Below are 25,490 nucleotides of genomic sequence, written 5' to 3'. Positions count from 1 at the left end.
TTTTTGACTCAAAACCTTACTAGCAATCAGTGTAGTAACTACAAAATTAAGAATTATTCTGCAATAGTATGTATAATCCACTGGCCATCTGAGCACTGAATTCTGTACCAGTGATAGTTTTCAAGGCCTTTTCAAAGGTTACCCCGCATTCAGCATGTGGTAGTAGTCAGTAATAGAAGTGTGTTATGATCAGCTAGGCTTTCTAGTCAGGAACAGCTTTAACTAGTTACCAAAATCATGGGATCATCTTAATAAGTTGTTTGCCCTGACATATGTTAAGATAATCTCCTGCTTGACCAGAAAATGATCTATCTGTGACAAAGAACAGATATCAATTGTATGATTCATACTATAACTACCCTACTCCAAAATAAAGACCAGATCTAGTTTGTGCCTGCCTATGTTTTTTTTTTAATCCCATTTATATCCCACCCTTCTCCGAAGACTCAGGGCGGCTTACAATCTAAAGCACAACTCAATGTGCTTAGCAATAGCCTTCATTCTATGTATATGCCTGCTTATTAGGGCTTTCGGGGCCCCCCCCAGCGGCATTATTACAAAGTCAGCTTATTGCCCCCAACAATCTGGGTCCTCATTTTACCTACCTCGGAAGGATGGAAGGCTGAGTCAACCTTGAGCCTGGTGGGATGTGAACCTGCACTAATTGCAGGCAGCTGGTGTTACTTAAGGAGGCATTAGCCCACTGCTCCACCAAGGCTCTTGATGGACACTGAAATTTCCTGGGACAAAATCATTATGGGGGCTATAAATACGCTAGCCATTCAAGACCCTCAAAGGCATTCAAGACCCTACAGCTCCAAAACCCGAGAGATCCCAAAACCCATTCTCAGAATAGTCCAGAAATTGAAGGTTGTTCTCAAGCAGTAGAACAACTAAACACTCCTAGAAGTCCTGTTTTGTCTTGACAGCACACCAAGACATAATTTTTCATCATTCATCTCTGGAACAATATCGGTCTCTGCCAAGGGGCTGAACCTATCTACCTTTCCTATTCTTGGCATGGCAGCTATTGCTATAAAACTTGAACTTAAAGGTGGACAGTCCTTTAACAGAGCAACATCACCATCATTGTACAACCAAATCTCATAATGTATGTCAAGCCTACATCTGAACCCACCTCTACAGTGTGAACAGATAGTCTGGTTTCATATAGACTTGGCATTTACCAAGGAAGCCTAAGGTATCTAATGATTCAATCACCCAGGTGGAACTACTAAGTTAGAAGAAGGCCCCTGTATCACTGTATGAGACTCTCTTCTGTAATGGCCATTCAGTGTTCCTCATCATATTCTCCTGTGCTTGTCATTGTCTCACTGACTATATTCACAACACACATACTCACTCACACACTCAAAGTGAAAATTATGCTTTCACTTTGTCATTATGGGGTACTGAGTGTAGATTAATTAGGGAAAAAATGAAATTTCAACAACTGTAGAATCAGGCTACAGCATAATAAAATTGATAAAAGTGAAGGGGGTTTGAATGCACTGTAACTCCTCCTCTCTTTGTGGAGGTGCAACTTTGACCCTACTGAGAAGCTACAGAGTACATTACATAAGCATAGTAAACTTTTATACTACCCTTCTCCACTATTTATTAAATTTATGTGCTGCACTTCTCACTGTTAGTGACTCTGGGAAGTCTGCAGCATAAGATAAAAACATAATACAAAACATTTAACAATTAGTAATATTAATCTTTCTTTATTCCATCCTGGCATCCTTCCATTCTCACTACAGCCTAAGGAAAGGAATAACTTGCCCCTCTATGTTCTCACTGCCCTTACCCCTCCCTACACTCTTTTCTCCAAAGCAGGGCTTCCACCAAGGATGCAAGCACAATCCTCTATCTATTCTACAGATCACTGTGATTCAATACTGAATCTTTCTTCCTGTTATTAGATACTTCTTTCTTTTCTCACCTTCAAATTTAATGGACATTTTGATTTAACAGAATCCTAAATAGTCTGTTAAATTCAGGTTTGACAGTAATGCTCTTCCATATTCCTTTTTTTCACAGTTCTTTTTTCCATTTGACCCTTGCCAGGCATATAATCATATACTTTACTATGGGTTTTAGTACTGTGAGTTAACAATCAATTTATCTGATCCCATTACATTATAAATTGATAAAAGTCTGACAACTTGTCAGATTTCATTCAACTATATTTCTATTTGATATATGTACATAACTATCAAATATTGTAAAAGCTCAAGTACTCAAAAGCCACTTGGCAGTTGGCAATATGGCAAGAATGAAAACATCCTGAATTATGGACTTCAATTTCCAGGATTTTTTAACAATCATAGCCAATAGCTAAGCTGGCTCATCTAGATGAAATATTACATTCTTTACTAAAATAAAAAGGTAAAAGGTAAAGGTTCCCCCACACATGCGTGCTAGTTGTTTCCAACTCTAGGGGCCGGTGCTCATCTCTGTTTCAAAGCCGAAAGAGCCAGCGCTTGTCCGAGGACGTCTCCGTGGTCATGTGGCCGGCATGACTAGACGCCATAGGTGCATGGAACACTGTTACCTTCCCACCGGAGTGGTCCCTATTTTTCTACTTGCATTTTTACGTGCTTCGAACTGCTAGGTTGGCAGAAGCTGGGGCTAGTAACAGGCGCTCACTCTGTTATGCGGCACTCAGGATTCGACCCGCCAAACTGCCGACCTTCTGATCGACAAGCTCAGCGTCCTAACCCACTGAGCCACCGAACGTATGATCAATTATTTCGTTTTACATATGGCACATTTCATTCATTAAAGTACTACATGGCACTGGCTCTTGATATATTTTATTCTGTTATCATATACTGTATGGCCAACCTAATCACTAAGCAGTTTTTTTTAATTATACAAAACTTTTCATACTATTTATACTAATGAAGAATCAATTCCTATGTGATAAAATATTGGGTTGACTCAGAGAAGGAGGAGAACGCCAAGCTGTTAGAAGAAAGATATCTGACTCTTTGAAAAAGAAAAAATATGAGAAACTTATCTCTGCCATGACTGGGATAGCTATAAACTGGAGTAGAGAACAGTTCTGACAGGTTTTCAATATTCTGTTACTATAACCTAACCATATTAAAGTATATTCCAAGACTTTTAATGACACCTATTTCTTCACTTTCCCATCACAAAAGGCTGATACCCTACTCTTTATAATCTGATGTTGGCATATTTTATTAATTATCCATATATTGTATGCATAGTAATTTGAACAAATGCAAAAAAAATATTTACATGCTTATATTTACATTCTGTAATTCTTATATTTCTCTGATCTGTGGTACCAATCAAATCAGTTAATAGTTTCTATATAAATAAAAACTATACCAATTTCTAGTCATAATTCAGTTTCTATTTGAAAATATAGTCACTGAGGTATTTTGTTTTTGCTCTCACATTTTTATAAACATAGACAAATTCATATATTTTTCTTGTTGCATTTACATTTCGTTATTTCATGACCCTTAAATGCAATATTTAGTGAATGGTTTACATTTAGTTGTCAGATAATGTCAGTTTGAATGTTTTTACACTATCTAAAAATTCTCACACAAATTCTCTAGCTCTGGAACTGTTTCCTTCTCCATAAGCAATAGGCAACCGATATCTATTACTGCTAAAATTCAGCAGTACCGTTTGCCTAAAGCACTGTATTTATAAGTATACATTTCTATACCCTGAAGAAGGAAACAGAATTATCAACAAGGATAATTTCAGATCAAGCCTAAATTCTTGTACTGTTTTCCAAACTGTCACTTTACAAACTAATTTAAAAAAACAGCAAAAGAAATACTTCCAGGAAGCAAAGTCCATGTTTTCCTTTTGCAAGTCTTTTTTTTTAACAAAAAGTACAAAGCCTTTCCTTTTCTCATACAAAAATGCAATTAGTCAAGTGAATGTAACAAATAAGTCAGCAAGAAAAATGTAAAACAACTAAACTTCTATACAAGAAGTTAGGAAAGTGTTTGGATATTTGGTCTTACATAAGCAACTTTCACATTATAGTTTGTAAGCCTGGTAACAACCTCCTTCATTCCAAAAGTATAGTTCTGGTTTTGCTAATTTTTGCTATTTTAACTATACCAATAATGGAATATTAATGGTAAAAACAAACTGTATTTGGGAAAAATATCTCCAAGTCTCCGCTCATCTCATGCAACAAGAATGAGAAGACCCAACAATCCTTCTAACTACAGATTGGGGGGGGGGGGAGAATAGCAGGCTATGGCTTTAAAAATTTTAAGAAATAACTGCATAAACCAGATTATAAGAGTAGCTGAAAAACTGAAACCTTGAATGCTGGATAAAAATGTTGAGAATATCTTGGACCATCAGAATGAAGAATTCAGTACTAAATCAAGTAAACAATTGGAAATACTATTCAATGAAGTTAAAGCCTTAATATATTTTGTATTTTGGAAATACAGTGCAAGGCAATAGTCACTAGAGAAAACCATATATTTGGAAAAAATGGAAGTTATTTATTTATTTAGTGTGTGGCGTATCATACAGGCTAGCAATATATAACATTTCACTTAGATTAGAAAAAAAAATATAAATGTTAAAAAGGCTATGTTCAAATACCAATATCTAGGTCAGAGGCCCCCAACCTTTTGGGCACCAGGGACTGGTTCCGTGGAGCAAGCTTTTTCTGCGGACCACAGGTGCACGGTTTCATGTACTGCCTGCATCCCGCAGATGGAGCTTTGCTTGTTTGCGCAGCTCAGTTTCTGGCATGCCATGGCCCAGTGCCGGTCCACGGACTGGGAGTTAGGGACTCCTGGTCTAGGTCATCTAACCACTGAAGTGCAACACTTTTTACATTAAAACAAACAGATACAGGTAGTCCTCGACTTACAACCACAATTGAGTCCAAAATTTCTGTTGTTAAGTGAAACATTTGTTAAGTGAGTTTTGCCCCATTTTACAACTTTTCTTGCCACAATTGTTAAGTGAATCACTGCAGTTCATAAGTTAGTAACCCAGTTGTTAAGTGAATCTGTCTTCCCTGTTGACTTCGCTTGTGAGAAGGTTGCAAAAGTTGATCACATAACTGAGACACTACAATGGTCGTAAATATGAACCAGTTGCGAAGCATCTGAATTTTGGTCATATGATCATGGGGATGCTGCAAAGGTCATAACTGTGAAAGATGCTCGTAAGTCACATTTTTCAGTGCAGTTGTAACTTTGAACAGTCACTAAACAAATAGTTGAAAGTCAAGGACTACCTGTACTGTATATGCCCTCAGGTTATAGCCTGTCATGATGCCTGACATGGGACCTTGCATCACACTGAAGGGAGGAGTCTATGCCCCACTTATACAGAGGGTCCTGGCAGACGCTGTGTGAGGTACAAATCCTATTCAGGATTGTCCGCTGCTGATATGGTAATTCAATGCCTGGAATCCTGTTTGTGGCATCATTTACGTCTACCTATGTCTGGGAGTTCAGCAATCCATGTGGCTTTCCATTAGGAATTGATGTTAAAGTTGCTGGGCAGATGTTGTGTAAGTGCCAGTGGGAGCTTCCTGGATTTGAGGCTTCCAGCTGATGAGTGAGAAAGATTGGCATGCATCAATAGGAGTGAATTGTTCATAATTTTTCTGTATTCTCTCACTAATGCAACTTGCCTTTGTACAGATGGTGGTGCTATATGGCTCAGGACAGACAGCAAGTCAGAGTGCTTTTAATATTTCCACTTATAATCCTAATGGTGTCCTTGAGTCTGGTTAACTTACTAGTAATGGAAGCTGTTAAGCCATATAGGGACCCAGTATTTTGCTGCAGAGTAGACCAACCCCTAGTGTTGATGGCCCGAGGGTGGCAGCTGAAGCTCCCCATTTAGTTATAGAAGAGAGTCTGGTCCAATGTTACTCCAAGATATTTTAGGTATTGTAAGACAGTAAGTTGTTGTTTAAGACGACCTTGGGGTTTTCATATGCTAGCTTGTTGTGAAGGTGGAAGCACAAAATTACTGTTTTGCTGGTGCTAAGAGTAAGCCTCCAGTCAATGAAGAATTTTCCCAAGATTTTAAGATCTTTGGACAGGAGAATATCTGCCATCTCCATGTGTTTTTCTTGTACTGATATATGGCCAAATCATCAGCATATCCAGATTTGCATCTCCTTGTCGCTGGCATGTCTGGCACAATTTGTATACAACCCATCCTTCCAAACAGTTGATATGCTGCAGTTAGGTCTATGAACATAGCTGTGGTTTTGAGGCCTTGTTGAAATTCTGTTTCAATATAGCCTGTGTAAAGGTTCTAAAGCTAGTTTGCCTCCTCATGGTGCACTCTGGATAGTGCTACAGCCTGAACTAAACGAACTAGCAACTGCTGGCAGCCAGACTACTCAGTAGACTTTCCTGTCTCTCAAAATGCATGGCAACAAAGACAATTGAAAACGGGACTAACAGAAAACAAGATGGCTAGATATCACCAATATCACAACCATTACCCTACAATAACTCATTGTAGTAGTTACTGACAGACAATCCAAGCAAACTAATATCTATCAGAGCTTGATAAGTCTGAATGAATGAATGACAAATATAGGTAATCCTTATTTAGCAACCACAACTGAAAAGGCAATTTTGTTGTTAAGTGAACTGAGTGGTAAGCGACACTGCAACTGTGTTTATAGTCTTACTTCAGTTTTCTTTGCTTTGCAGACTTGTGAAGGTCATAAATGTAGGCACTGAACACAAGTCATTGTTGTAACACCATTGTAACTTTGACAGTCATCGTACAATGCAATCAGTAAATAAGAACTATTTATACTATGCTTGCACTATATTTTTCAGAAGTACCATAATTCATTAAATACAATATAGAAAACAACCTCAATCTTTTCTTGAGTTTGTCAGCAGTTGGTTCATATTTTAATAGTTCTTAACTCATTTCCTGAATAAAACTGAAAAGCAGGATGAGTTTGGGCTGATGTTGTACTTTCAACAAATTACCAATAGGATTTTTTTTATTGTAATACTTTCTAGGAGAAAACAAATTATATTGATATTTTGCAAGAAAATACAAAATAATCTGATGGCAGTATGAGTCAAACAAACTTTAATATATAACGACCTGATTATTTTTCAGGTGTTATAAGACACTTTATCTTATATATGAGAATGATTGTTTTTACTCCAGGCCAAACATGAGCAGTGGCAATTATGGTGAGGGCTAAAGGATGAATGGGTGTGTGACAGAACAAGCAAAATGTCAGTTGTCATAGGACCATCAAAGCCTAACCATTTTGTGTAGGCAGGGATTAATTGGTCATAAAAAGAGAGTTTTATTGACATCATATACATATACAAACAGGCAGGGCTTTTAACAACATTGCTGTAACCACCATAGTGCCCATTTTGACACCCCCCCATTCAGATATTACCAAATATGGGATTAGCAGAGTGAATCAGAATTCATGGATCCATGCTAAAGGCTGGGAACAAGAAACAATTATGTTTCTTCTCAACTGCCCAATTACTTTAAATCAGCGATAAGTTTTATAAGTGATAATTATATAAAAAAGTAGATCAAAGATTGAACCATCCTTTCTCTAATATCTTGTCTTGGATGTAATTACTTCAGATGTTTTTTTCACAAACCTGCAAGTAATACCAGAGGCAAAATACTTTGAAGTAGCAAAGTATAAGATTCCTTATCACTCACATCACATTTTGGGTAGCATTTGAACAATTAATAATGTTTGGTTGGATACTGGAAACATTTTATAGTCTTAGTCCAAAAAAACAGAAAGCAGTTTAAGGACCTTTAAAATATACAAATATGAATCTAAAGAGTAACTGTTTTCTGAACGACTTCAACATGAATTTGTATAAACTACTGAAACTTGAACTTAATTTTCAATGTACTGTTCATACATTATATAATTGATACTTTACATAAATTAATGAGTAAAATGGAGTTGTTACCTTAAATTGTTCATACTTCAAAACAACTGGTGTGTTCTCAATGTAATGTAAGAATGCTACTGCTTTTGCTTTAATTAAGCCACATTGTATTGCAGTTTGTAACCACAATAGCTTTCATTTTGATTAAGAAAAATTTCTACACCAAAAATATTGTATTATTTTCTCTATATGAATATGGTAATGAAGAACTAGATTTTGACTGGGTGCCACATTCTTAAAACCTAAAAATTAGAATAAGAACACTTTAGGCCCGTGGTGGCGAACCTATGGCACGAGTGCCACTGGTGGCACGCAGAGCCCTCTCTGTCGGCACGCACACCATTGCCCCAGTCCTTCAGCTGGGTTTTATAAAACCTTTTCACTTTAGGTCTCCAACACCATGTGCAAAAAAAAAAGAAGGTTCAATCAATCAATCAATCACTTTCAACTTCTCGTGGGGAAAAAAAGATCTCGCAAAGTTGGAATTTATTGATTGAACTTTTTAGTCCCACCCAGTCTGCCATTACCACTGCAGCCACACCGACCCAATGGGCCATGCTCACCCAATGAGCCATGCCCACCCGGCACATGATGATACATAAGTGGGTTTGGGGTTGCAGTTTGGGCACTTGGTCTCTAGAAGGTTCGCCATCACTGCTTTAGGCAAAAAATGGCAAATCAATGAATGAAACAAAGCAGTATAGAATATTACAATTCAAACTATTATACTCTGTTTCTGCCTCCATTATGGTAAGAAAAATAATATAACTAATCTGGGATCCAACTGAAATTCTTTATATTTATATCTAGAAACGCTATGCAAAACATTTGCAAAAAAAATGGTGTAAACATCTCAACTATTAATGCAATCATATCCAGAAGATGGCTGCTCCAAAGGCTTTCTAAGCAAAATATTTGTATGTGCAGAGCTATAAACATTACTGCTGTGATTACTAATGAAGCAGCTATGTATGCATGTATACCAAGTTTAACAGAGGATGAAGATGCTTTAATACTTAAAGAACAGGTGTTCTTTTTTTGGGGGGTGCTTCATGAAGCAACTTTAATGAATGCTTTGTGCTGCATTATCTAGTTGTCATAAGTAGACTTATTCAGCAAACATTTATTGCCATTTTATTTAGGCACTGATAAGACTATCCCTGGCCTGATTTCCTCTGAGGGAGTCAAACTGAAAGTCTCACAATGAAATTCAATGCTGTATATTTGAGAACTCCTCCTGGTTTACAAGGCAGAAGTGCACTAAAAATAAGCTAATGTATTGATCACAGAGAATGGCAAAAATTATCTGTGAATAAAGTCTTTATCAACAATCCTTATGTCAATCTACATGATTTTATGGCACAAATTACAAATTATTTAAGACAGAAAGATGTAATGGATGAAGTATCTTCATGAAACATTTTGCAATTTAAAGTCCAAGCCAGAATAAAGAACTTTTTCATAAATGGTTACCATTCATAAATGCAAATTTTTAAGTTATCACAAGAACCTCTGTAATCTTTTTGATACAAGGTAATAGCCAGACTGAAATCACTTTGAATACTTCAAAAAATGGTTGATCATCTTTTGTTCTACTATTCATATTATTATATTTCTAAGACTTTTTCAAAGAGGAACAGAATAACTCAAATACGTTAATCTAAATATTTTTGTGTTTTATCTACATCAGAGGTTGCTTACAATTTCTAAACTACAGAAGACTAAAGTAGGTCTTCCACTGGCTTTCAAAAGATGCTAATAAACTGTTTTTTTAAAACTGATTTCAAGGGAAAATTATAAAATGGATTGTAAAGTACAATATGATTGAACAGTAATCATATTAACTATATCTAATTAAATATGAAAAAAAGTTTTATATTCAATACAATTATATTTTGTAGTGCTAAGATCATGAAACTCTCAATACTGAAAGTGTTAAACCCATGTCTGGATATAAAGAAAATTGACACATAAAGAATTATGTGTCCATGTCTTAAATATGAAGTAATTACAATATGAATAAAAAGCAAAGCTACAGAAATATGAATCAAAGAATGTTGAAAATATATCACTATAACTGGGAGTAGATACTCAAAGAATACACATTATATATTTTTCAATGGCATATAGTTAGGGCAATGTGACATTTCCACTTTTGTTCACATTACATTTTTGAAATGCATGCCCACTCATAATCACCCCAGAGTGGTCCTTGCAGGAAAATTATGTTCTTAAGAACTTATCACTGACATTTATTTGGGGTGAGGGGTAGCAGATGGAAGAAGCCTCACAGGCTAACAAGACTTTGCACAAAACATACGTGTGCTCTTTTTGCAAAGAAAACAGGTATAAAAGATAGCACAGACATGGACCAAGGAGTATCTAACGGACTTTTAGGAAAGTAGCAGGTTAATCTAATCAGAATGACATATTAAGAACCTCTTTGAATAATTGGTAATAACCTCATGAATTAATTCAGTACCTAATCATATGTTCATACTAATAAGTGACCAATATCAATAATTTGCTACCAAGTCCTATGCATATCAACTCATCATAAGACAGGGTTGTCAATTTGCATATGTAATTAAATAACTGATACTGATATTGTACCCAAATTGAACAATTTACAGTAACTGTATTGTTCTATACAAAACCAGAAAAATTAGAACTATTTCAAAAATTTCAATGCTACTGTACAAAAAACCATGTTTGTCCACTCAATACATTAAACCTGAGTCAATACTTTTTAAAATTAAGATGTCAGAACTTAGTACACATTCTAGTAATGTGACAGTAACGATGAAGCCAGTTAAAACGCATATTGCACTAAGCCATAATGAGATTTAGTTTTAGTTTAACATAATCTGCAGACCTGTATACGATTCTTTATTGATATTGGGGGGGGGTATGTGTGTGCGGTGCCTAAGCGAAATAGACCCTGCTGAGGTTCAGTGCTATGTATGGATCAGAAAAAAATAGCTGATAATTACTGTTCTCTAAATATTCTCTATTATCAGAAATATAAAATCTGACTCATATTCAATACATTAATTTTTATACATATTCTTTGCACACAGAATCACTAACTTTTATATGGGGCTATCTATGTATTCTCTCTATGCATGTTGTAAAACATCTATGCAGTTACTATCAGAATAGTTTTAAATATTCATTAATATGAAACAATTTCATGGGAGGAATATTCACCCAGCAACATTTTACAGGCTCATCTGTAAAAAGCAAGCAGAATGAAGAATATGTATCCTGACTACAAACTCTGCTTTTCTTAGTCAAGTTAACTTTTTTGTACATTAAGCATTTTTTGCTGCATAGATCTCATTTACCAAACTTATCAGGCAAGTGGAACATGCAGTGAACACTTTCCTGATAATACATTTAAATATTAAATGTGTTCTTAATATATTACACATATTGATTACAATCAAAAATAACAAAACTTCCTTAAAAAGTGTAACACTTTATCCCTGGAAGAATCCCACTGGTTGTGTAGTCACTTCAGAATCAACTAAACAGAAAAACACTACAGTATTTCATTGGTTCTTAAGAAGCTTCTACTCAAATAGTTATTAATGCAAGAAGATTTAAAGAGCATTTTGAGCACAAATCTAGTGAAATAGGAAGAAGATAAATATATATATATTTAAAAGCTGACATGTTAATATTGTGAAACTATAGAAAACCAGTAAATTTCTATGTAAACTGGTATGGATACTAAGATTTTATTTTTAATCTATGGACTGCTTCAAAACATATTTTCAATAAGAAATTGTAGAATGTACTGTTGTCAGTGACAGCTGCCAAATAATTTGTTAAATGGGCACAATTTCTATCTTTGCAAAGGTCAACTATTATTTGCCATTATACTCCTTAACCAACAGGGAAACTTTTGCTTAGGTCAAAAAGAAAAGCCATTGCCTTTCAAATTTATAGATATGTGTACATCAGATTCAATGAAACAGATTCAAAGACTGAAAATCCCCAAGCCTTCATGTTACAGAAATCCTTGATGAGAGAATGCCCTCGTGTTTGTGGTTCCAACCTTCAGTTGAAGCAAATGTCAACTGAAATCATCACAAGGTATGAATAATAATAATAATAAATAATAATAATAATATTAATAATAATAATAATAATAATAATAATAATAATAAAACTTGTCAAAGTACATGTGTACATTGAGATTAGCTGAGCCTCCCCCCCTGCTCTCTTCCCCCAACACACAGTGACAACAAACCCTCCATCCCACCACACTATGTAAACCAACTACACCACACACCGGCCTCCCAAGCAATTATGAAGCAATTATGGAAGAAAATCATCCCCCCAAAATTCCTCCCCAATGACAACTGTGCCCTACTTCAGAACTAGGTTTGTTTTGCCTTCTGATTTCAAACTCTGTACTGTGTGCAGGTTCGTTTATCGCTACTGGCTCCAAAAGCAACTTTGCAAACATCCCAGGTGGGCCCGCCGACAGAGGCGCGACAGGTACGTGGCCGAATCCCGTCGAGTTAATTTATTCTTCTATATAAAAAAGGCTCGCCCCCTTATCAGCGAAATTAAAAGAAAGAACAGATCCCTTACAAAAGGCCTGGGAGAAGCGTCCTTCCCTGGGGCAAACGACGGCCCCTCCAGCCTCCCTCTTCGTTTCCTGTGACGGAAACTTGGGCTCTCCTTTGCTCGCCAAACCGCGGCACCGGAGCTCGCTGGATCCCTCAGCTGCAAGGCCGACTTCCTTCCCCCCCCCACCTCCACACACCCCCCCCAGCCTTAAGAGTCGCTGACAGTCCGGGTCGAGGAAGCGAGAGAAAGAGCGCAACGAGGCTCCCAGGCAATTGAGCCAGGAGAGGCCGGCGTCTCGTCCCTTCGCCAGGCCGAACCGAGCCAGGCCCTGCGCAGCGACGCAGCCTCAGTCCACTCACCGGGAATGCTCGGATCCGCATTTTGGTGTCTCTCCGGCTGCCCGTCCCCTTGCTCAGGTTCGACATTTTGGGGCTCGGCGAGAGCGGAGCCCCTTCCTGGGGACCAGGAGGAAGCGGCGAGGGAAAGGGATCGGGGGAAAAAGCTCCCGCCGGCAACAACAGAGGCGCCGGCGACCTTTACTCAGACAGTAGACAGCGAAAAGCCGAGCCGTGGCAGGCCCAAGCGGCCGTCTATTCTCACTCGGCGGCGGCGATAGTAGCGGCGGCGGCGGCGACTCCCTCAGCCTCCTGCACCTCCTCTTCCTCCGCCGCGATGGCGGCCAAACATCGCTCAGTGCGCAGGGCCGAGAAGGCCCCCCTCCCCTCTCCCCGAGACATAGACAGATCAGGCGGGGGCGGCGGCGCAAGAGCGAGGGGGGGAGGGAGGAGAAAGGGGAGGAGCACAGCCGGCGGGGAGGAGGGATTAAGGGGAGTGGCGTGGAAACCCAGCGAGCGGGGGAAGATTCGACAAGTCTCGCGAGAGCTCCAAACGGCTGCCGCGGTAAACGAAAAGTAGGGTGGGGGAGGAGTATTGTCTTTCTCCTCGACCGCCGCTGGGGGCGCGCGAGCGAATGGGGCTGATAATTGGATGACGGCGGCGCGGTGGCGATAGGATTTGGTTGTCACGCGGTAAAACCTCAGAAAGAGGAGGGGTGATTCATACGTAGCGTTGCTCGACTAGTTTCCCCCGCCCCCCCGCATCCTCTCGCTTCTTGTTAGCCTGACACGTTGTATGGATACCTAGTTCTGGCAGTCCACGCTTCTTTTATGATTACAGTTTTTAATGGAGTTAAAACTATGGAAATTGGCGGTTTTCACAAATCTAATCGAATGGATGTCAAACGCATATATATTGCATCGCAAAACCAGTTTCAGAACCAATTCAGGCTTCTAATAAACTAATTTACAGCAAATCAAAACTCAGGTTGATTTTAGACAGATCCACATGAAAATTATTGTAAACTGCCACCTAACTCAAAACTGTATGTGTTTTGAGAGAACTCTATGAAATAACAAAAAGTAAATTATGTATACAGGTTGTCCTGAATGTATGACCACAATTGAGCCCAAAATTTCTGTTGCTAAGAGACATTTGCTAAGTGAGTTTTGCCCCATTTTATGACTTTGCTTGCCATAGTTGTTAAATGAATTGCTGCACTTGATTAGTAACCCCATTGTTAAGTGAATCTGTCTTTGTCAGAAGGTCGCAAAAGGGGTTTACATGACCTTGGGACACAGCAACTATCATAAATATGAACCAGTTGCCAATGATCTGAATTTTGATCACATGATCATGGGGCTGCTGAAAAAGTGATAGCTGAAAAACGGTGATATTTTTCAGAGCTGTTGTAACTTTGGACAGTCACTAAATGAACTGTTGTAAGTTGAGGACTACCTGTATTAAGGCAAAATGTGTATTGTCAACCAGCAGGCATTTTAGACTCCTTTCTGGCTGAACACACACCTGAATTCAAGTCTCCAATTTAAGACCAATTTTTTTTTCCTGTCACTGTGAAACTAAATTAGGATATGCACGTATCTTACACCTCTCTCTACGACTATATATAAGAGAAGAAGGGGACGGCAGAGAATGAGGTGGCTGGATGGAGTCACTGAAGCAGTAGGTGTGAGCCTAAATGGACTCCAGAAGATGGTAGAGGACAGGAAGGCCTGGAGGAACGTTGTCCATAGGGTCGTGATGGGTCAGACACAACTTCGCAACTAACAACAACAACAACAAATGTTTGTAAACTCTACATGTGCCCAGAATTCTGTGCTTCTCTGTGCTACAAGATAACAGGAGACAAATTCTTACTATTTTCAAAGACAATATAAATCCAGAAAGAGATGTGTTAAACCAAGGTGTCTTCAAACTTGGCCCTTTTATGACTTGTGGACTTCAACTCCCAGAATTCCTCAGCCAGGCACACTTGCTGAAGAATTCTGGGAGTTGAAGTCCACAAGTCGTAAAAGGCCAAGTTTGAAGACTACTGCAGTGCATACTATTATTTACCAGAGTAGAATCATGTCTTTAAGATCGACCATAATGGTAACTAATAAACAGTTACAAATAAATTAAATATGTTTGGGAAACCTGTAAATGTGCGCTGATGTAATGGCTATATATAGAAAGAAGTATTGTTTTTAAATGAACTGAACACATTTCTCCCATGTCAAAAGAAATGTATAAAATCGTAACAGAAACTTATTTTGTTTACTTTTTTTATAAGCAGAGCTTAACATCTTCATTTCCAATTGTTTCAGACTAGCAAATAATATAATCCTGTGCCCACGAGTAGAAATGTATAAGATTGGTCTGCATATCTCACTTAGGATCTCAAGCTACTTTCAGAATTTATTCCAGTGAGGTAAAATGATTATTTAACTATATCTAAGATATAATAGGGACGCGGTGGCTCAGTGGGTTACGACGCTGAGCTTGTCAATCAGAAGGTCGGCAGTTTGGCGGGTCGAATCCCGAGTGCCGCATAGCAGAGTGAGCGCCTGTTACTCTTCCCAGCTTCTGCCAACCTAGCAGTTCGAAAGCACGTAAAAATGCAAGTAGAAAAATAGGAACCACTACGGGGGAAGGTAACATCATTCCGTCCGCCTTTGGCGTCTAGTCATGCTGGCTACATGCAGAGTAGAGGTGTTACATGGGGATATCGGGAAACCCCCATCACAACTCGCGCGGCCGCATTCTGCACCAGCTGAAGCCTCCGAGTGGTCCTCAAGGGCAGCCCCATGTAGAGAGCGTTGCAGTAGTCTAAACGGGAGGTCACGAGCGCATGAGTGACTGTGCGTTAAAATACAAGTCATAAATATAAGGTTGTCATAACAGTAAGGAAAGCTATTTCGTAAAAATAACATTTAACAAACCATTGATAGGTGTGTCCATTCATTATGCAATTTTCCAATTAAAGGTTTAAGACTGACACACCAGGAAATGAATTGCTGAGGCCAAAATAAAACAACAGCTTATATTTCTTGTTACATTTTTACTAGCTATCAGTATTCTTTTAACAGGAAACAAAAGTATCTTTTATAAATGAGTAGGGCTGGTATATGTTGAATTTAACAATGCCATTGTAAATATATTGCATTTATATCTATAATCTGGAATAGACAACTAAGAAAGCCAGTATTTTTATTATCAGATTCAATCAGAATTCTAAAATTTAATTGGTGGATAAATTAATTTTATAGGACCATCTATATAGGTATTATTTTTTAGAATGCAAAACAAGCAAACAAGAAAATGACCTTATTCCTTTTGAGACATATATTTTTACTTCTTCATAAAATGGTAATAACTATACTTCCCTGGCTAATTACATGAATTACTGTGTTTGAAATACAAAGAATGCCATAATATAAATGTGAGTCTGTCATTCTGCATATCAGCTTTCTCATAAAATTGAATGTTTTGTGGTAATGTCATTTCAGTTAATAGAACTGAATAGGCTTCTTGTTCATGAGCACCTTCCTTCATCCATCTCCCCGCTTAAGAGAAGTTAAGAATTTAATTTTTAAAAAACTTTGATTTGATTCTGTCAGGTGCAAAGTATCAGTACTATATTTTAAGTTCCAGTTAAGATGATTTATTACTGAAGCCTGTTCATAACAATCTAGGCAACTAATTGGTCAGCATTAAAAAGGCACTAGATAACAGTCAATGGAATTCAGGGGGGGGGCTGGGCTTGGATCATTTGTGGACACATAATCATTCTAGGCTGAGTCATCTCTTGACTCTGTCCCCAGGCATTGCCTCTTTTACAGGTTCTCTGGAATTTCACACACACACACACACACACACACACACACACGTATGTGTGTGTATTATATATATATATATATATATATATATATATATATATATATATATATATATATATATATATATATATATATATATAATGTTAAAATTAACAAACAAATGAAAACTGGGATAGAATTAAAAACTAAAACAGTTTTTATTGCTGAAAAATCAAGCTTTCGTTGGCCAACTGCCAACGTCATCAGGATGGAGATGCTGGGGTGGGGAGATTCCGTTTATACTGTTGGTGTCTGCACTCTGCTTATGGAGCATGCTCAGATCTGTTTGTTGAGGTCTGCCGTATTTCTTTGAGTAGTCGCGCACCCGTTTTTGGGATGTATTTGTCTTTGGGTATCTGTTGTTAAAAGTGAATTGTTTATAGCTCCATGTGTTGTAGCCATAACTCTGGTCATTGTCTGTGTTCTCATGCCAGGGATCTTAAATGGTTGTTGCTCTTCTTCCCTGTGTTTGACATTGCAGAGTGGTTGTGTGCTGGTGCAATCTTGGATTTGATGCAATGAGGTAATTTGTGAATTCTTGCGCTGTTTTTATTGGGTATTACCACAGATACCGCCGTTGTAGACACTAAGTTGATGTTGAATTTAATTATGGCAGCGAGACTTTTAATAGCGCAATATTGGAAGAAGGAAGAACTGCCGACTATAGAAGAATGGACTTTAAAAATTTCTAACGGCGGAAATGGCAAAGATCTCAGCATATTTGAAAGACCAATCGCAACAGAGATACATTGTGGAGTGGAGGAGATGGATTGATTATATTCAGAATAAATATGGGACTAAAAAGTTTCACTTAGCATTTGAATAAGTAGTGGATATATATGATGTATAACTAGCTTGTAGTTATTTTACTGAGAGTTAAAGTGTGATAGAATTTAATATTTTATTGTTGTTTGCATATTTTAGATTATGTTTGTATTTTTATACCCTGTATTTAGCTCTGGGAAGTCGGGGAGGGGGGTAGGGGAAGGGAGGGTTGGGGAGAGGGGAGGGGGAGGGCGGGGGGTTTGTATTCAAAAATGTATTGTAAAACTTTTCAATAATATATACATATATATATATATATATATATATATATATAATGTGTATATACACATTATATATGTATACATATATACATTATATATGTGCATATATAATAATAATAATAATAATAATAATAATAATAATAATAATAATAATAATAATAATAATAAGTTGGAAGGGAACTTGGAGGTCATCTAATCCAACCCCCTGCTAAGGCAGGAAACCCTATACCATTTCAGACAAATGGCTGTCCAGTCTCTTCTTAAAAACTTCCAGTGTTGGAGCATTCACCACTTCTGGATGCAGGTTGTATATGTGTGTATATGTATGTATATGAAAATATGCATGTCCTATTTGTTATTTACTTCTAGCTATGGTTAAAAAAGAGGAATTCATAAAGATGAGATCAAATGCTGCTATTTATAACTGAATTCCTGTGGCATCTTTGTACCAACTTTGAGCTGTTTGTTGTTTGACAGATTTGTCACATGCACTTCTTAAACCAAGAACATAGAATGGAATGTTGAAATGATGCAAGAACAGTGCTACACCATTATGCACATTCCCCAAATAAATACAGAATACAAATACAAAAATTAAACATGCTAGAAAATAGCAAAATTAGAAAGCTTCCAGTTAGCAACTGATAATCTGGAATGTGAAGTAGAAACATAACTTCCATATTCAAATTATAGACATTTTCATTTCATTTCATTTCATTTATTATATTTGTATACCGCCCTTCTCCCGAAGGACTCAGGGCGGTGAACAGGGCACATAAAAAATACAGAATACAAAAATTAAAAAAAGAATTAAATAAGAGCCCGAGCTAAAAACAGTAGAATAATATAAAAATCCCCAATAAAAACCCCAGCACAACCCCCATCAGGCCAGGCCGGCTTGCTCAAATAGGTAGGTCTTCAGACCGCGTCGGAAGGAGCGAAGGTCAGGTGTCATCCGGAGCTCAACCGGCAGCTGATTCCATAAAGCCGGGGCGCCCACAGAGAAGGCCCTCCCCCTGGGGGCCACCAGCCGACATTCTCTGACCGGTGGCACCTTGAGGAGGCCCTCTCTGTGGGAACGCACAGGGCGGAGGGAAGTTGACGCCAGCAGCAGGTGATCCCCGAGGTACCCTGAGGTATTTTGTTTCCATAATAATAAAAAAGAAATATGTCCAGCATTTCAACAACTATCAAAGAACTTAAATGGATAAAGAAAAAGGTATGTTTTAATTAAGAATTACTATAAAGTTATTCAGAAAGTTTGATTCCCTGTTTTCATTCAAGTTTTATTTTCAAGTCTTTATTTTTTCAAAGGCCTTCCTTTGTATTGCCTGACATAAACTACATAATTAAATGCATATATAACATAATATGAAAGAATTAAACATGCTTTCATAATGGCAGACTGAAAAAAATTAATTATAATTTGCAGTTTGGCAAAACTGATTCATATAATATGCAAAGCTTAAAAATGACCTACATCATTTCAGACTATTATTTTTTTCTTCTAGGTACAGTATTTGTATTGTGTGTGCATCTCCAACCACATGTCTAGAGACAAAACCTAGCTTGCTTATATAATAATAATAATAATAATAATAATAATAATAAGAAGAAGAAGAAGAAGAAGAAGAAGAAGAAGAAGAAGAAGAAGAAGAAGAAGAAGAAGAAGAAGAAGAAGAAGAAGAAGAAGAAGAAAAAGAAGAATTTGGAAGGGACCTTGGAGGTCATCTAGTCCAACCCCCTGCTCAGGCAGAAAACCCTATACCATTTCAGGCAAATGGCTGTCCAGTCTCTTCTTAAAAACTTCCAGTGTTGCAGCATTCACCACTTCTGGAGGCAGGTTGTTCCACTGGTTAATTGTTCCATCCGTTGCTTCTTGTCCTGCTTTCAGGTGCTTTGGAGAATAGCTTGACTCCCTCTTCTTTGTGGCAGCCCCTGAGATATTGGAACACTGCTATCATGTCACCCCTCACCCTTCTCTTCATTAAACTACACATATCCAAGCCTTATTTAGGAATTAAATTAATCAGATGTTTAAAAGTAATCCATTTTGGTATAATGGTTAAAGTCATGAGGCTAGCAAGTGGGAGACAGAGAGTTCTAATTCTGCCTTAGGCTTAAAGGCAGCTGGATGACCTGAGGCCAGTCACTCTCTCTCAACTCTAGAAAGGAAGCATTGGCAAATTAATTCCAAAAAATCTATGTAGATAGTTATCTAATCACCAAAATCAAGAATTACTTGAAAGCATGTGCACACACAAGATATTTAACTTGTGGGTTCTGGACTCACAACTCCTACTTAAAGAGCAAGTGGCAAGTGTGGCTAGGAGAGCCTTTGTACAACTTCATGTTGTGCACCAGTTGTGCCCTTTCTTGCATCAAGAGTCCCTGCGCTCAGTTACTCAAGCCCTGGTCATCTCACACTTGGATTATTGCAATGCATGCTACATGGGGCTAACCTTGAGGACTATTTGGAACTTGCAACTGGTATACAATATGGCAGCATAGGCAATTCTTGGAGGGGGCTACGTTGACCCATGTTATACTGCTTTCCAAAAGCTGCATTGGTTGCCTGTTTGCTTCTGGGTACAGTTCAAGGTCTTGGCTATTATCTTTAAAGCTCTTCATGACAAGGGTCCAAGTTATCTGAGGAACCATCTCACCCCAATGAGATTGATCCATTCTACCCATGCCAGCAAGAACGTACTGGAATTTCAACTGGGGAGTCCAGGAGAAGAGCCATTTCTATCATAGCTCCTATCCTTTAAAGCATTGTAGCCCTCAAGGTGACATTTGCACCTACCTTTCTGACTTTCTGAGGGCCTGGAGACCCAGTTCTGCCAGTTGGCCTGGGGCCCCAGTGGGAGTGCATGCTCTGAATGTGACTAGCAGATTAAGAGGAGACTTCACCTCCCTCTGTGTACTTTATGCTCCCTTCTCCCCATCTATCAACTGTAAATTATCATTATTGTTTTATCATTTTAATGTTTACTAGGCTTACTAGGCTTTAATAAAAGCTACCTAGAGTTGTCTCTAGATGAGATGGGTGGCACATACATAGACACACACACACACACACACACACACACACAAATAAATAAATCTAAACATCTGGAAGTAGCATAAGGCTGGCCTCAAGCTTGCTGGTCCTGTTTCTTGACAGCCTTCAGTGAAAGAGGCATTCATGTTCCAGATTGAATGAAGAATTCTCTTTGTATTTACATAGATGACAATATAAAAGGCCAAGTTTGAATCTTGGAACAGAGGTCAGCATGTGTAACTTCCAATCCTTTACATGCATTTAAATAACCTTAGGTACTTCCTACTTCACAACTAAACAAGGTTACTGATTCTTTGGGAATGCAGTCTTGTTCTCATTCAAAATCAATGACTTTGTATTCATGTTCATAAAGGCTAGACTCAAAAATTAAAAGATGTGAATAACTCTATTGGGTATGAATACTTAATCCAAGTTTTTATAATGAATAGGTTAAATATAAAGGATTTAAGAAGAGGATCTGAAAGCAATTGAAGTCCTGTTATCAACCCTTCCTCAGTTCTATCAAGGACTATGAAGGAAAAACCAAAAGCAGCTGGTACATTATGTCTGCTGAAGAGGTTTGGGTCTTGTATCTATTCTGTGTTTTGGCCGTGTCTGTTCCTGCTGGGAATGCAACTAAGGACTTGCAAAGCAGAGAATGTGGTGTGTTGCAGATTTAAGTCGCAGTACCAATGATTTTAAAACATATTATCTCTATCTCTCTTTCTCTTTCTCTCTCTCTCTCTATGTGTGTGTGAGTATGTGTGTGCACGTGTGTGTTGTTGACTTCCTTTTACATCTATGACACATATTTAAGAACTTAACTTTGAAGTGTACTTAGAAGTCCTAATTACTGATTTCCTGCTTGTTATGTTTAATATAGATTAGACTTTCCCCATCCTTTATGAATGTGGGAAGTAGACATTCAATTCCACCTTTTTACTATCCTGTAATGTATAAGTGATGAATATTTTTTCCATTCTGAAGGCCACCTTTCCCTCCCTCCATTTCCCTACCATGAAGACATATGCTAACTCTGCAAGTGGTTCGCAAGCCACATATAGGCTACAGGTAAACTATTCCTCTCTGGTATGTATGTATGTGTGTATGCATGTATTTATTTATTTATTTGATTTCTATAGCTGTGCATCTCAACAGACGACTTGTAGGTGGGTCACAATTCAGAAGCATACATTACAATTAAAATCTTCAAAATATTTTAAAACAATAAAAACAGTAAAAGCCATTAAGACACTAAAAACATTAAAATGTCTAATTAGAGTACATACAAAGCAAGACATGTGGCTTGTTAACAATATAGCCAGGAGATGGGGCCCTTAGTGCATGTAGCACCCTCAATGAGATGGGGGTGGGTGGGATATAGCCTGGTTTTAATGCTTTAGGAAGACTAACAGGATTGGGGCCATTCTAATCTCCGAAAGGGAGGATGTCCCACAGGCAGTGGCGTAGCGTGGGTTGTCAGCACCCGGGGCAAGGCAACCGGAAGTGGAAATAGAGGGGCGGGTGGGCGGTGACGTCACGGCACTGCTGAAAAGACGCGCCCTGCAGCGGCATAGACTTTCCAAGAAGAGTCGCGCGCATGCGGGATGCTTCCGGGTCCCTCTCGAGGGCGGCTGGGCGGGGCTCCGACCTGCAAGAGCCGCTGCATTCAAGCTCGCACGTGAGCCCCGCTAAATAAAGCCACGCATGCGCACGAAGCTAGGCCGGCCGGCCAGCGGGTCCGTCTTCGCTCGGTCAAACCTGCCAGGGCGCCTGCGGGGCGCTTGCGGTTGGCCTGAGCCTGGGCGGAGAGTTGGCCGCTTCTATTTATTTTATTCAGTTTATGTGGCCGCCCATCTCACCTGCCGAACTCATTTCGCTTTGCAAGAAAGAGCAGCTCGAGAGCGGAGCCAAGCCAACTCTGTGCAGCCCTTGGGGCTCCCTGAGCAGCTCAGTGCGAGCGCGCACCCCCAGATGTTGCGCCCGGTGCGGCCGGCCCCCCCTGCACCCCCCACGCTACGCCACTGCCCACAGGGGCTGCTGGAGAAAAAGCTTGTCTTCTAGTCCCCATCAGCCAGCATTCTTTCCCCCTGCCTCTTTCTCCAAGATAAAAAGGTAAAGGTAAAGGTTCCCCCACACATGCGTGCTAATCATTTCTGACTCTAGGGGCTGGTGCTCATCTCCGTTTCAAAGCCGAAGAGCCAGCGCTTGTCCGAGGACATCTCTGTGGTTATGTGGCCGGCATGACTAGACGCCAAAGGCGCACGGAACGCTGTTACCTTCCCACCGTAGTGGTCCCTATTTTTCTACTTGCATTTTTACTTGCTTTCGAACTGCTGGGTTGGCAGAAGCTGGGACGAGTAACAGGCGCTCACTCTGTTACATGGCACTCGGGATTCTCCAAGATACCCATCCCCTATTTTGCTGTTTTAAACAAGGCTTTGCAGAGTAGTTGGTCTGAGGTCGATGGTATTACAAAATTATTTACAAATAATATTTGAAATATTGATTCCATGGTTTTTTGTTAAATATGTAGAGTTATGTTTCTAGGATGATGGATGCAAAGTACATTGGCTGCTTTCAATGATCTTTTGGATATTGGTCTTGTATCATGGCTTCTTCCATCTGATCTCAAGGGATAAGAAACAATGATTCAAGGTGAATCATCATGTTATCAAACAACAAGATTTTAAATGTACATCAATACTTACCCAAGCAGCAATAGAAGAACAAAAAATGGAATTCCTCTTCCAGTTTTCCCCATACAAGTGGTCCTTGACATGCGACTATTTAATGACTGTTTAAGGTTTCGACGGTCCCCCCAAACAAATTTATGACCCAGTTTCAAAGTTCTGACAGCCTGGACTGTTGCTGTGGTAACGTGGCTGCATTCTGGATACTTGACAATTGACTTGCTTTTATTTTTATTTGCAGTGTCCCATGGTCACATGACTCCAATTTATGATGCTTTTGCCAAAACCAGCCATTTATGTCTGGCATTATACATTTAAATTGTTATTTATAGGAGGTTTCATAAATGATTCAGAAAAAAAACTGTTGGATCCCATGGGCAAGGATGGCACCTCTCTGCTATTCAATAAATCATGCACTTCTTTTCTCAAACTTCTGCGTGTGCTTAAAGAAAGTACAGTTTTAATGAATGAAATCTTTATCTTTAAGAGCTTTGTAATATTTGCCTGCAAAATGACATGCATGCTTTAAAATAGCTCAGAGATGTGGTATTCATTCAAGATGCAAAACTTGCTCATCTTTATACTTATTTAACAGTAAAGGGTCATTTCACAAAGTAATGGATCCATATAACTAGTAATTGATCTATAGTAGCCTAAAATTTGATTAGAAATTGGGAGACAGTAAATCTTAGACCCACCTTAGAGAGCTAAGTAATTTCTCTCAGTCCCAGGAAGCAGGGAATGGCAAAACATTTCTCAAAATCTTGCCAAGTCAAGTACATTGATAAGCCAAGGCAGTCACCACAACTGAATGCTAATTTGGAGGTACAAAACAAAAAAAGCATAACGAAACCAAAATAAATAAATGAAAAATACCAGAAAGATGAGGTGCATCAGGAGATTGCTTGCACTGTTCCATTTGAGTGTTGAAAGAAAATATCAGGTAGACAGAATAGTTGGAACTCATTCACAATGATGTTACGTTATTCTCCCTGAGTAAAGCTTCTCCCATTTACTCCACTCTTCATAGCTTCCTTATTGAACTGGTAGATTTGAAAAAGCATTCTGCAGCTAAACACGGTTTAGACTCCTTTACATTTGGGCGTGCTTTGAATTCCACTTTGCTTTTCCCAGTTCAGAAATGTAGAAATGGTGAACATGTACAATAAATCAAACTGGTGGGTTGTTCCATGAACCCCTGCGCTGCAATGTAGTTTTATTCATTTGCTATGTTCTTTGAGTATTTAAATAGGACCCATGTATAATGTGTGTGATTTTACAGCATTGTATTTTATACTAAAAGGGACGCGGTGGCTCAGTGGGTTAGGATGCTGAGCTTGTCGATCAGAAGGTCAGCAGTTTGGCGGGTCGAATCCCGAGTGCCACGTAACAGAGTGAGCGCCTGTTACTCGTCCCAGCTTCTGCCAACCTAGCAGTTTGAAAGCACGTAAAAATGCAAGTAGAAAAATAGGGACCACTACGGTGGGAAGGTAACAGCATTCCGTGTGCCTTTGGCATCTACTCATGCCGGCCACATGACCACGGAGACGTCTTCGGACAAGCGCTGGCTCTTTGGCTTCGAAAAGGAGATGAGCACCGGCCCCCAGAGTCGGAAACGACTAGCACGCATGTGCAGGGGAACCTTTACCTTTACCTTTATTTTATACTAGGTAACTAATGCATTTACATTATTTTAAGTATTTTATTTCAATCCCATTTTCATGTTTTATTGTTTAATGATATAGAGATCAGTAAAAATAATTAAAAGAAATATTCTTTAAAATAGTATTTTTGACTTCCATATCATTTTTGAATCTTCTTAATAGGGATTATTAAGGGGGCATGCAATTGGACTGACACAATCGGTTCCTGATTATTGTTCTTTGTGTGATTTATTTTCCCCCCAAGGAAATATAACAAGGGCAATTCATTTTGGAAAAGTCATATTGCAATTT

At 38.7% G+C, this 25,490-nt stretch overlaps 1 protein-coding gene across 3 annotated transcripts in view; it reads right to left on the bottom strand.

Annotated features, from left to right (window-relative positions):
- The window catches only part of CUL3 (cullin 3), a 54,604-nt gene extending 41,280 nt beyond the window's left edge, over positions 1-13,324 (bottom strand). For 2 of the 3 annotated variants that reach the window (XM_083364482.1, XM_083364483.1), the window contains exon 1: positions 12,899-13,301. In XM_083364482.1, coding sequence (XP_083220608.1) covers positions 12,899-12,964 — 66 coding nt within the window. In that variant the 5' untranslated portion in view covers positions 12,965-13,301. Of the gene's footprint in view, positions 1-12,898 lie in introns of all 3 variants that reach the window. The other variant, XM_083364484.1, reaches the window with a different exon arrangement.
- Positions 13,325-25,490: the final 12,166 nt, after the last annotated feature.

This window comes from Vipera ursinii, assembly GCF_947247035.1.
Source record: "Vipera ursinii genome assembly, chromosome: 5".
Classification (NCBI taxonomy): Eukaryota; Metazoa; Chordata; class Lepidosauria; order Squamata; family Viperidae; genus Vipera; species Vipera ursinii.
Note: the sequence above shows the minus strand (reverse complement) of the source record. Positions and strands in the feature narration are given on the sequence as shown.